The sequence below is a fragment of the Carica papaya genome, chromosome 1 (assembly GCF_054855325.1).
Source record: "Carica papaya isolate Zhongbai chromosome 1, ASM5485532v1, whole genome shotgun sequence".
NCBI lineage: Eukaryota > Viridiplantae > Streptophyta > Magnoliopsida > Brassicales > Caricaceae > Carica > Carica papaya.
In genome coordinates, this window is record NC_142309.1 from 13,614,811 (window position 1) to 13,627,274 (window position 12,464).

Below are 12,464 nucleotides of genomic sequence, written 5' to 3' on the forward strand. Positions count from 1 at the left end.
TTATAAAATATTAGGAATAATAAAATTTAAAAATTTCAAACATCCCTACGTTTTATTTATTTTAATTAATTATGTAAATGAGTGCAAATAAATTTTCATATGTCTTTGTAGCCTTATATTTTCTCCTTAAGATAATCTATAGATATATATATATATATATATTTCACACGAATAATGTACTAGATAGAGGAAGAGTTTCTTTTGTTATTTAATTGCTTCATAAGTGGTTGGTGTCTTTTTGACTGCAAAATGGAGTTGGAGATTAGATTTCTAAAAGTTTTTCTTTTTTTTTCTTTTAAAGCTTTAGGAAAAGGTGGGGATGAAGGAAGGAATGGTTAACTTGGAGTCTAAAACTCCAAAAAAAAGGAGAGAAGACACCTGACAATGTGATATATATATATATATATATATATAATATAATATTAATTTAAATAATTTATAATTTTAATTTAAAAAAAATAAAAATTAAAAAGAAGAAGAAGAAGCACTGAGAGATGATAAAGTGGTGGGGGGGGAGCATAAGGCATAGTTTCCACTTTCTCTGTTTCCTTTTCATATTTTAAACCAAAAATGCTTTGATGACTTCTTCTCAGGGTGGGACTGTTTCTCTCATATATTAGTTGGGACCATCACCCCACTACTTTCACAATCCAACTTTTTCATTATAAATTTTATTTCTTACTCTTATGATTATATACCACATTAACATAAATAAATTTAATTTTTTCAGAAGAATTTATTATTAACTCCAAAATTCTGTTGTATTGGAATCAATTACACTTTATAGAAACAGTGAATTGAATTATCTCATAAATTATAAGATTAAAGTTTCTAGAAACCACTATTGCTAACTTCATTGATTAATGTAGAATCTATAATTACAATGGTTTATTTTGTTACAATTTACATAGTCTCGACTATTTTTTAAATAAATAAAAAAGATTATTATTAGTATATCTGGCATATTAATGGACCTTGGGTCACAAAGATGTGGGTTGTGCTCCCCAAGCCTAAAAAAATAAAAATAAAATCCAATACGCAATGTTTCATTAAACATGCAGAGGCGATGATAGAGTGGAAGCATGTTATACGTGCACCTAATTGGTATGAGGTATAAATACCTCATATTCCTCATAAATCTTTATTTGAACATCAAATACAAAATCCTAAAAAGGGTTTCTCTTTCTCTCGTGGTGTTCTTGCTACGCGCCTCTCTAAAGAATTTGAAGTATTTTCTATCTTTCTTTTCTTGTATTTTTGATAGATCTTGTTAGTTAGCAAGATTAAACAATAAAATATTGACTTATTGTCAATCCAAAGCATACTATTACCTTTTTGTGTAAAAAAGTGCTACGAATTTCATAGTTCTACTCGTGTATGTGGATAATATAATTATGACAAGTGATTGTGAGAATATGATAGATGACTTAAAAGAAAAACTAGATAATGAATTTAAAATCAAAAACTTAAGAAGTTTAAAGTATTTCTTTGGAATCGAAATTAATAGGTCTTGGAATGGAATATACATATGCTAAAGAAAGTATGTATTAGACTTAAATGAATGATACAAGTATCTTGGATCGTAGAGTTTCAATACTACTACTAAAATAAAATAACAAGTTATCCAATGATACAAGGGAACCAATTGAGGATCTAACAATGTACAGGAGGATAATTAGGAAGTTTATATACCTAATAGTCATCATACTAGACCTACCATATTTATTGCAAGTTCCAAGTTTTTCGGTGCAGTGGCTCCGCCGGCTCACCTTCGCGGTTGGGTGTTTTGCTTCGATCAACCTGTAGAGAAAAGAATGGTAATTACAATGGTGAAAAAATTACACGAAACGGGAATCAGGAAGGACCTCATCGGAGGCAGTTTTTACTTTTTCCTACAGCGGCGCTGCCGAATTTTACTCGCAGTTTTCGGCTCATCCGTCAGTCTTTTTGCTCCGATTTGACCATATGGGTGTACAAAATTAAATTTCGAGCAAATGAGAAATTTTTTACCTCTTTTGGCAGTCGGAAGTGGCTCCGGCGCCGCGGCAGGCAGCAGTCGGCTCCCTTTTCGGCAATTGGCTCTTCTTCTCCAGCGGGAGTGTCTGGCGGCTAGGGTTAGGGTTGGTGTGAAGAAGGGTATTTATATCCGTCTCCTTTTAATCTAAGCCGTCCATTGCATTTGATCTGAACCGTCCGATCACGTTTAAATAGGAAGTGAATCTGGACCGTTTATCGCGATTTTATCTGAACCGTCTGATCGCATTTAAATGAGAAGTGGATCTGGACCGTTCATCACGATTTGATTTGGACCATCCGATCGCGTTTAAAAGAAAACAGATCCGGACTGTTGGTGCTTGCGGGAACAAATTTGGACCGTCCGATCGCAGGCACGTAGATCGTTAGCGTTACCTCCCGCGTGGTACCGCGTCAGCGTGCCTTACCACGCGGTGCACTCCGGTTCGTCGGGGCTACTAACTGGGCATCCTATGTGGCACAATTTTTTTAAATTGTATTTTGACCCTCAATTTTTTATTTTTCTTTCAAAAACACCCCTAGAATCCAAATTTTCACTCATTTTTTCCAAAATTATTTTCAATTTCATCATCAACCTATTTTTCTTCATTTCTGCATAAAATAAAAAATTTAAAAATTTAAAAATTATATTTATACATTAATTGTAACACCCAACATTTAAATTTTTATTTTTTATTATTTTTTTTTGTAAATATAATTATTTATTAATTAAATTAAATTTATTTTATTTTATTTTATTTTAATCCAATAAATAATAATAATAATAATAAAAAGGGTGAAAAAGTTAGTTAAGGATTAAATTGAAAATAATTTTGGAAAAAAGGGGTGAAAATTTGGGTTCTCCCAGTATTTTTAAAAGAAAAATCAAAAACCGGAGGTCAAAACATAATTTAAAAAAGTTGCACTACGTCAGATGCCTAGTCAACAGCCCCGACCAACCAGGACACGCTAGGTGGCAGAGGCGCTGACGCGAGAGGCCACGCGGGGGGGAGCCACGTGGGCGATCCACATGCGTGCGATCGAACGACTGAGGTTCGTTCCTGCGCGCATGGACAATCCAAATTGAAATCGCGCATGAACGGACCAGATTAAATCGCGCACGGACGGCCCAGATTGAATTGCATACGGACGGTTCAGATCAAAAGCGATAGACGACCCAGATCAAAAGCGGATGTGTATAAATAACCTCATTTGCACCCAAACTCTAACCCTAATCGCCAGAACCCCTCACCAGAGAAGACAACCTAGCCGCCAGGGAGCCGACCACCACCACCCGCCGCTGCACTGGAACGTTTTTCGACTGCTAAAAGAGGTAAAAATTTCTCCTCTTGCATGAAATTCAATTTTAAACCCACCAATGACCAAATTGGAGTGAAAGAACAGGCCAATTGGCTGAAAAACGCCGTCGAAGCCCGGCGGCGCTGCCGCGGGTATTTCAGAAAATGCCTCTGATGAGGCTCTTTCCAATTCCCGTTCGATGTGATTTTTCCACCGTTATGATCACCATTTCCTTCTCTACAGATTGACCGCAGCAAAACACCCAACCGTAGCGTTAGCTGGACGAGCCGCCGCACTAGAGAGCCCCGCCACCGGTTAGTTTCAGTTTTCTACATTTTTTCAGCCAACTGAGGGCCCTTAGTGTATTTTCTTGTAGAAACTTATGCAAATCTGGCTGAATTTGGCCGAAAACGGTCGAAAACAGCCAACTCAAGGCGGATCGCCGCCGCTTGTCGGAGCACGACGGCTCCCAGATTTTAAAAATTGGCTGAGTAGGCCCTGGGACTGATTTTTGGGTTATTTGGGACATTTGTAGGTGCCTAAGCACGTTTCAGTTCCCTAAGAAAAATTTGAGGAACCTAGGGATCGCCCGTATGCACAGTAAACTATTTATCTTTTCGGCGTCAAATCAGGTAAGGACCCCTCACCCTATTTTCTATCATGAAATTGAAGTCTGTTAATAAATAATAATATTATCTTTTGTACAAATTAAATAGATGTGCATAATTAATTATGGATTACTAATGGAGCCCGAATCAGACATTATTCTCTGTTAATTTCTGTTGATTTATTTTACAGTCTAAAAGTATGATAGTATCTGTTTTATATATTTTATGGTTTAAATGCATGTATTACTGCCTTACTTGACCACTGCTTGATTTTGAAATTTAAGATATGATTGCATTACCGGATGCATGTTTATTTGTTATGTAATTATGTTTGATTTAGTAACGGATACTAAGGAAAAATAGGAAAGGGATGTGATCTAATAAACAGATAAGATGACAGCCTCACTAGATATCTTGGGAGATGGTAGACGGACCGGGTTCATAGGGAACCCTACCGTGAACGTTGTCTCATACCGGACGAAGTATGAAGACTTAGTTATTTGGCGCTCATACCGGACGGGATATGGGGATGACCCGCTTCATCCTCATATCGTACGGGGTATTGAGGTTTAATGTCTTTGGTGCTCATACCGGACGGAGTATGGGGACGGTCTTGTAATTGAGATTGCTAAGGGAAAGAGTTCACGTGTAGCGAGGACATCTCTATAAACTCCCATGGATACTAGTAGGTTGGTGAAATGAGAAACGGTTATGATTTGATTTATTGATAACGGATATGGATTTATAATATGTACCATGCTGGTTGATTATGCATGAAATCCTGGTCTGTATGATATTATTATTTTTATAGTTTGTTTTCATAAATTTCATAATGGTAAGTGAACTGTAAATGATTTTACGATTGATAAACGAACTTACTAAATTTAGTGTTCCATTGCCTGTATTTTTATTTTCTACCAATCTTTACTTCTGTGTCGGTGATATAGTGTGATGTTCTTACTGAGCTTGTATAGCTCACTCCTTATTTAACCATTTCAGATCAAGAGGACCTGGTTCCCGAGCCCGATCTGCAAAAAGATTGCGATTATATGCTAGATACTTTTTATGTTCCTTTACTTTTCTCATTTTTTCATGTTTCTTTCAGAGAATTTATTCTGTGATGTTTGTTTAGTACTTTTAAGTTATTGTGTAAGGGATGTAAATCTTAACTTTTTATTTCACTTCTGCACTTAAATTATTATATATTTCTTTTTGGATTTCCGTGGTCGTTATATTAATTTTAAATATATTAAAACTAATTAAGGGTATTACCAATACACAATGTTTCATTAAGCCTGCAGAGGTGATAATGGAGTGGAAGCATGTTGTATGTGCACTTGATCGGTATGATGTATAAATATCTCGCATCCTTTAGAAATTTTTCTTTGAACGATGGATACAAAACCCTAATAGAGTTTTTTTCTCTCTTGCAGTGGTCTTATTTTGTGCTTCTTTGAAGGATTTGAGGTATTTTTTGTTTTCATTCCTTGTATTATTGATAGATCTTGTTAGTTAACAAGATTAAACAATAAAATATTAATTTGTTGCACAACTAAAATTAAAATTAAAGTTAAAATTTGGTATGTTTAAATAAAGAAGTTAAAAATATGTGCCTATAAAAAAATTAGATTATAAGTAAATTAAAAAAATTATAAATTTGTTCCTCTAAAAACTAAAATCCTAAACCAAACCTTCCTTCTTCATTTTCGTGCCTTAAATTATACCCTCCCTTTTTCCACCGCCTCTGACCGTCCGATTGTCATTGACGCCACCTTCCTTCTTCCTTTATCGTGCCATCATGCTTGACGTTCTTATGTTCATGTATACATGATTACAGGCATGGAAAAGTTGACCGAGCCTTGCCATTTTTTCTCTACCAGTTGAATGTTGTTACTTTCTGCCTCCTCGTTGATTTTCCCTCAAGTCTCTACATGCATATACATTTCTGTATATTGTGTGTATATATATAATGCATATAATATCCATATTTGTATATAATATAATTAATTATGTATTATATATAATAATGATTTGTATGCGCTCTACATAATATATTATATCAGGAATAATTCATAAATTAGTTTCTATACCTATTTTTAAATATATTTTTTTACTAATTTTTTACCCTTTTCATCTTTATGCCTTTAATTAATTAATTTATTTTTTTAATTTCTTTGTTCTCGAAAATATGTTTCAAAGTCCATTTTCATTAAATATAGTTAAAGATCATTTTTAATAGAAAAGAAGGAAGAGCAAAAGACCAGAAAAATATTTTCTTTCTTCTGAAATATTTTGCTGCTTATAGGGATATATATATATTGTTACTAGTGTTGTGCCGTAACAGAAGAAAACAACACAGCAGGAAAAGAAAACAAAACAGCAGGAAAACATGTATTGCCACTGGCATTGTACTGTGGCAGAAGCGAACAAAAAGGAAAAAACAAAAAAGAAGGAAGAGCAAATAAAAAAAAAGGAAGAGACTGATAGAAAAAAAGGAAGAGCAAAAGACCAGAAAAAATATTTTCCTTCTTCTGAAATATTTTGTTGCTTACAGGGATATATATATTGTTACTAGTGTTGTACCGTAACAGAAGAAAACAAAACAGCAGGAAAAGAAAACAAAACAGCAGGAAAACATGTATTGCCACTGGCATTGTACTGTGGCAGAAGAGAACAAAAAGGAAAAAAACAAAAAACGGTTACAATTAAACTAACAAATTTATTAATTAGTCTTAATACTCTCCCTCAAGATGGGAAGTACAGATTTATTGTACCCATCTTGCTCAACAAATTGTCGAATTACGTAGGATGAAGGGCCTTTGTCATTAAATCTGTTAGTTGATTTCGAGTGGATATATGAATCATCTTCAAGGTACCATCTTGAATCTTCTCACGAACAAAGTGACAATCAAGTTCAATGTGTTTTGTTCTTTCATGATACATTGGATTTGAAGCAATGTGTAGAGCTACTTGATTATCACGGTAAAGTAATGCAGGGCCTTGGTGTTGAACCTTTAAGTCTCGTAACAACTTCAGAATCCAAATGATTTCGCAAGTAGTGTTGGCCATGGAGCGATACTCGACTTCAGCAGAAGACCGAGAAACAACTTGTTATTTTTTTGATTTCCATGAGACAAATGAAAATCCAAGAAAAACACAATAACCAGTGAGGGATCTTTTAGTGTCAGGACATGTGCCCTAATCAGCACCAGAAAAAACCTTAATCTGAATGTCAGATGATGAAGGAAAGAAAAGACCTTGTCCAGGGGTCCTCTTGATGTACTGGAGAATCCGTAAAACAGCTTGAAGATGACTGGTTCTAGGAGTAGCCAGAAATTGACTCAATCTATTAACAGAGTAGCATTTGTCAGGATGAGAGATGGTTAAGTACAATAGTTTTCCAATTAGTCTTCGATAGCTGGTGATATCACTCAGAAGTTCGCCATCATCTTTAGACATCTTGATATTAGGATCCATAGGAATAGATGAGGGTTTACAACCAAGATATCCAGTCTCAGTTAACAGATCCAACACATATTTTCTTTGGCACAAAGTGATTCCTATGTCATTTCTTGCAATTTCAAGTCTAAAAAAATATCGAAGAGTCCTCAAATCTTTTATTTTGAATTTTTGTCTGAGTGTAGCTTTGCGCTCTTCGATAGTCTGATCGTCATTACTGGTAATAACAATGTCATCGACATACACCAACAATGCTAGGAAGGTTTTACCTTGTTGTCTGACAAATAGGGAATGGTCACATTGTGACTGATAGAAGCCTCCTTGAAGTAATGTTTGTGAAAACTTATGAAACCACTGTCGGAAAACCTGTCTCAACCCATAAATTGACTTGTGTAGGCGGCAAACAGGTTGATGTGGAAAAGTCTCCCCCTCTCGAGGAGAATAACCTGGAGGAATAGTCATATAAACTTCTTCGTGAAGGTCACCATGTAGAAAAGCGTTGGTGACATCCAACTGAGTCAGGCGCCAACCATGGATAGCAACTAGTGAAAGCAAAATCTTGACAGTAACCAATTTGGCAAGAGGAGAGAAGGTGTCAAGAAAATCGATGCCAAATTGTTGTGTGTAGCCCTTAGTAACCAGACGAGCTTTGTATCTTTCTAAGGTCCTATCAGCTTGATATTTAATTTTGTAAACCCACTTGCAATCAACGGGTTTCTTCCCAGGAGGGAGGGAAACAATGGATCAAGTGTTATTGTCCTCTAAGGCACATAACTCCACGTTTATAACATTCATCCAAACATTGGACTGGTTAGCCTCATAAAAGTTAGTAGGCTCAGTGTGGGAGGAAATGGCACAAATAAAGTTGTGATATTGGGGGGTAAGTTTGGTATGAGTAAGGAACGAAGAAATGGGATAAAGTGCATGGGTATTTGTATGGTAGCAGTGATAGTCAGACAAATAAGAGGGTGGTCGTGTTATACGCAGTGGGCGAGATGAGGGTGTTTGGGAGGACTCATGTTGTGAGCGAATAGGTGTATCAAGAGAACCTGAGGAGTGTCTAGATGTATGGAGAGGAACAGGTAAAACACGATCATGAAAAAAATCATTGTGAATGGGATCAGGTGATTGAGAGGAAAGAAACGGAAAGATATGTTCATGAAAAATGACGTTACGTGAGATGAAAATTTGGTTGCTCGAGATATCAAGAAGTTTATATCCTTTGTAACCCGAAGGGTAACAAGGAAGACACAAGCCCTAGAACGAGGTGAAAATTTATGGCGATGACTATCAAGAGTTGAGCAGTAGCATATACAACCAAAGGTGCGCAAGTGATCATAGGAAGGCTTCTTTTGAGTTAATAGTTCAAATGGAGTTTTATTTGATAACAAGAGAGAAGGTGTACGGTTGATTAGGTAAACAGCAGTCAAGATGCAATCGCCCCAATACACAAGAGGAATATGGGATTGAAACAGTAAAACACGTGCCACATTTAAAATGTGTTGATGTTTACGTTCGACAACAGAGTTTTGTTGGGGAGTCTCAGCACAAGAATGGTAAGAAACAATACCCTTTGACTTGAAAAAAGAATGAAAATTCAACTCGTTCGTATTGTCAGATCGCACAGATTTAATGGAAATATTATATTGTGTAAGTATAAGAGTATAAAATTCAGGGAGAATAGTAAGAACGTCGGACTTTTGGCGAAGGAGATACATTCAAGTAGTTCTAGTGCAATCATCAACTATTGTGAGAAAATATTTGTACCCTTCGATAGTGAGTGGGGAGAAGGGACCCCAAATGTCAATGTAGATTAGATCAAATGGATGGTCAGATAATCTATTATTAGAAACGAAAGACAATTTACGTTGTTTAGCCGAATGACAAACTTTACAATGAGAAATATTCGAAGTTTGTAAGGCTTCATTAATATACTGAAGTTTTACATAGGAAGGATGACCCAATCTAAAATGCCATAGGCTACTTTTAGAGTGAGTGGAAACATAATGAATAGTAGGAAAAGAAAAACATCTGGTGGTTAAGTAGTAGAGGTTGCCAATGCGTCTACCCTTCCCAATCAACAAGTCCTGAGTGCGGTCCTAGATGACACAAGAATGAAGAGAAAAATCAATTGTGTAGTTGTGGGTGGTGGTCAACATGCTGACACTGACAAGGTTAAAAGAAAAATGAGGGACAAAGAGAACATCATGTAGAGTTAGGGTGTCGGTGAGTGGTGTACTTCCAACTTGATTGACTAACACTGAACTACCATTTGGTAAAGTGACTGAGATGGGATGCACATTTTTAAGGTGTGTAAAAAGTGTGGGTGTACAACAAATGTGATGTGTGGCTCTAGAGTCAATGATCCAACATTCAGAGATAAGTGTGTTTGTGAAGTTGGAAAGGCAAAAAAGGTGTGTAGGATATACTTGCCACATGAGGATCAAGGGTGGCATGACTTGTGGAGAGAGATATATTGTTAGGAGAGATGACAGAGTTAGGTTGGTGAAGACGTGCACTTAGGTGAGCAATAATGTTCTGAATTTGCGATGTGCTTAAGTCATCGACAGAAGCAGCGAAATTAGATGCCGATAAGCAATCGTCGACAGAGGCGGTGAAATTCTACACTAGTCTTGCGATCGGGTGCATGCCCGAGGAGGAGGAATAAGTGTGTTATGGGAAAGAAACTTCATGGGCCAAGGTTTGGTTGGCGGAGAAGAACCCGGACCTGGATTGAGGGCCAGACGGGTTGAAAAAACTGGTTCCAGGAGTGGGCCGAGAGACAGCTGATGGGTTACGGGCTTGGGCTCGCGTTTGGACTGGCCCCTCATCAAAAATAGCTGAGGCATTGCGGGTCTGTCTTTGGACTTGGACAGTTCCATCATTAAAACGCATTTTGGGCTTGGGCTTGAGGCCCGGTGGGTAGCCATGCAGGCGGTAACACCTGTCCACAGTGTGGCCCACAAGCCCACAGTGTGAACAGGTGGGTCTTCTTCTTTCTTGAGTTAGGGCAACAGAGGATCCGAAACCGTGATCCGTTTCTGCGTGTGTGTTGAACCTGATTGCACGGTATCGCTCCTCCTGCACCACCAGTGAGAAGACTTTCAGAATGGATGGAGAGCATTCCATCATCAAAATCTGGGCTCTAACAGCAGCATAGGAGGAATTTAATCCCATTAAGAAAGTCATCACAAACTCTTGTTCCTGATAATCATTCCACGCCTTCATGTTTCCGCAGTTACAAGTTGGGGCTGGTTAAAAGGTTTTGAGTTCGTCCCAGATTGTTTTCATTCGTGTGTAGTATGTGTTGATGCTGAGTGACCCTTGAGTAAGATTGTTCATGCTCTGTTTCAATTGGTAGATACGCGGTGCATTGCTCTACTGATAACAAAGCTATAAATTGGTCCAGATGGATTGCACACTTTCATGATATAACAAGCTGTCAGCTATCTCCTTGGTGACAACATTCAGTAACCAAGAAACCACCATACTGTTACAACGCGACCAAGCTGCGGCATGGGAGTCAGTGTTGCTCGGTTGATCGTAGGTTCCGTCTATGAATGCCAATTTATTTTTGGCTGTTAGTGCTATTCTGATTGCTCTCTCCCATATGTTGTAGTTGTTGCCATTGAGAAGATTGGACACCAAAACTAAACCGGGGTGGTCGGCACTGTGAAGGAAGAATGGGTTTTGGAGGTCATCGGACTGATCTCTAGCCATTGGAGATCAAATGCTTCGTAGCTCAACTACTGATAGATGTTGGTTAAAGGTTCATTACTCTGATACCATAATAGAAAAGAAGGAAGAGCAAAAGACCAGAAAAAATATTTTCCTTCTTCTGAAATATTTTGCTGCTTACAGGGATATATATATTGTTACTAGTGTTGTACCATAACAGAAGAAAACAAAACAGCAGGAAAAGAAAAACAAAACAACAGGAAAAGAAAACAAAACAGCAGGAAAACATGTATTGTCACTGGCATTGTACTGTGGCAGAAGAGAACAAAAAGGAAAAAACAAAAAACGGTTATAATTAAACTAACAAATTTATTAATTAGTCTTAATAATTTTTGTCAGTGACATCAAATTGTAAAGTATTAGACTTCAGAAACTAATTTGCTAAGTTATTGGTATATATTGTTTATGTGATTGTTAAATATATATTAATAAATTAAGGTTTTAATTTATATTTACCAAAAATTATTAAAATTGTTATTTAAAGCGATGTATTTATAGATGGATTCAAACCATGAAAAAGTAGAAAAAAAAATTGATAACCAAAAGAAGAAAATGCAATTTGATTCTTTAGCTGACAAACATATGCTGTGAAGTGCTCTATAAAGATCAACAGTGGAAAGCAATATAATACCTATTTCTCAAAATAAAATTATTAGGTAAATATGCTAGAAATTTTGAGTTGAAGGAAAAAAAAAAAGAGATTCGTTAAAAAAAAAAAAGAGTGGCAAGTTTGGAGAAATTTACTTTATAACGAGATATAAATTAGTTGGGATTACGAAATTAGTACTATTGATGTTGACGAGGCGTGGTGGGAGAAAAGAAATAAAGATAATATTCAATTTTTATTTGAATTCTTTTCATTTAATATGAAACTTTGAAAGCATTATATTGAGGTGCCTAACACTTTGAATTAATTCAATATATGACTATTGGCGCTGGTTATCCCAATGGAAAAGGATTTATAATACCATACAAATGTGAAAATATCATTTACCTAGATTTTGGTGAGCAAAATAAGCTAGAAATTCGGAAGAAGTATCTAGTCACCTTAACTCATATAGAACATTTAGTGTGCATAATTTTTTTTTTAATTTTTCGTTAATGTCATCATATTTAATGTCTATAAAAAAATTAGTTACGTCAACTAGGATCCGTTGCAGTTTTACCTAATTGAATTCATCTGATGATGAAAAATTTAATACGTGTGATCAAAATCATTGTTGTAATAAGGACACTAAGAACCTAATTTTCTTTGAATCAACCCACCACTTTTTTTACCACGATGAGCCTAGCTCCAATAAGCTTTACCCACCTCAACTTATGTAATGTAACATGAATGCAAGATGG

At 36.2% G+C, this 12,464-nt stretch overlaps 1 protein-coding gene across 1 annotated transcript; it reads right to left on the reverse strand.

Annotated features, from left to right (window-relative positions):
* Positions 1 to 10,772: 10,772 nt before the first annotated feature.
* Positions 10,773 to 11,099, reverse strand: LOC148269229 (uncharacterized). Its single transcript, XM_088212760.1, has one exon. The coding sequence runs from the start codon at positions 11,097 to 11,099 to the stop codon at positions 10,773 to 10,775; it is 327 nt and encodes a 108-aa protein (XP_088068886.1).
* Positions 11,100 to 12,464: the final 1,365 nt, after the last annotated feature.

Excerpts from the sequence above, each read along its gene's own strand:
- LOC148269229 (XM_088212760.1), bottom strand. The coding sequence starts at position 11,099 with ATGGCTAGAGATCAGTCCGATGACCTCCAAAACCCATTCTTCCTTCAC.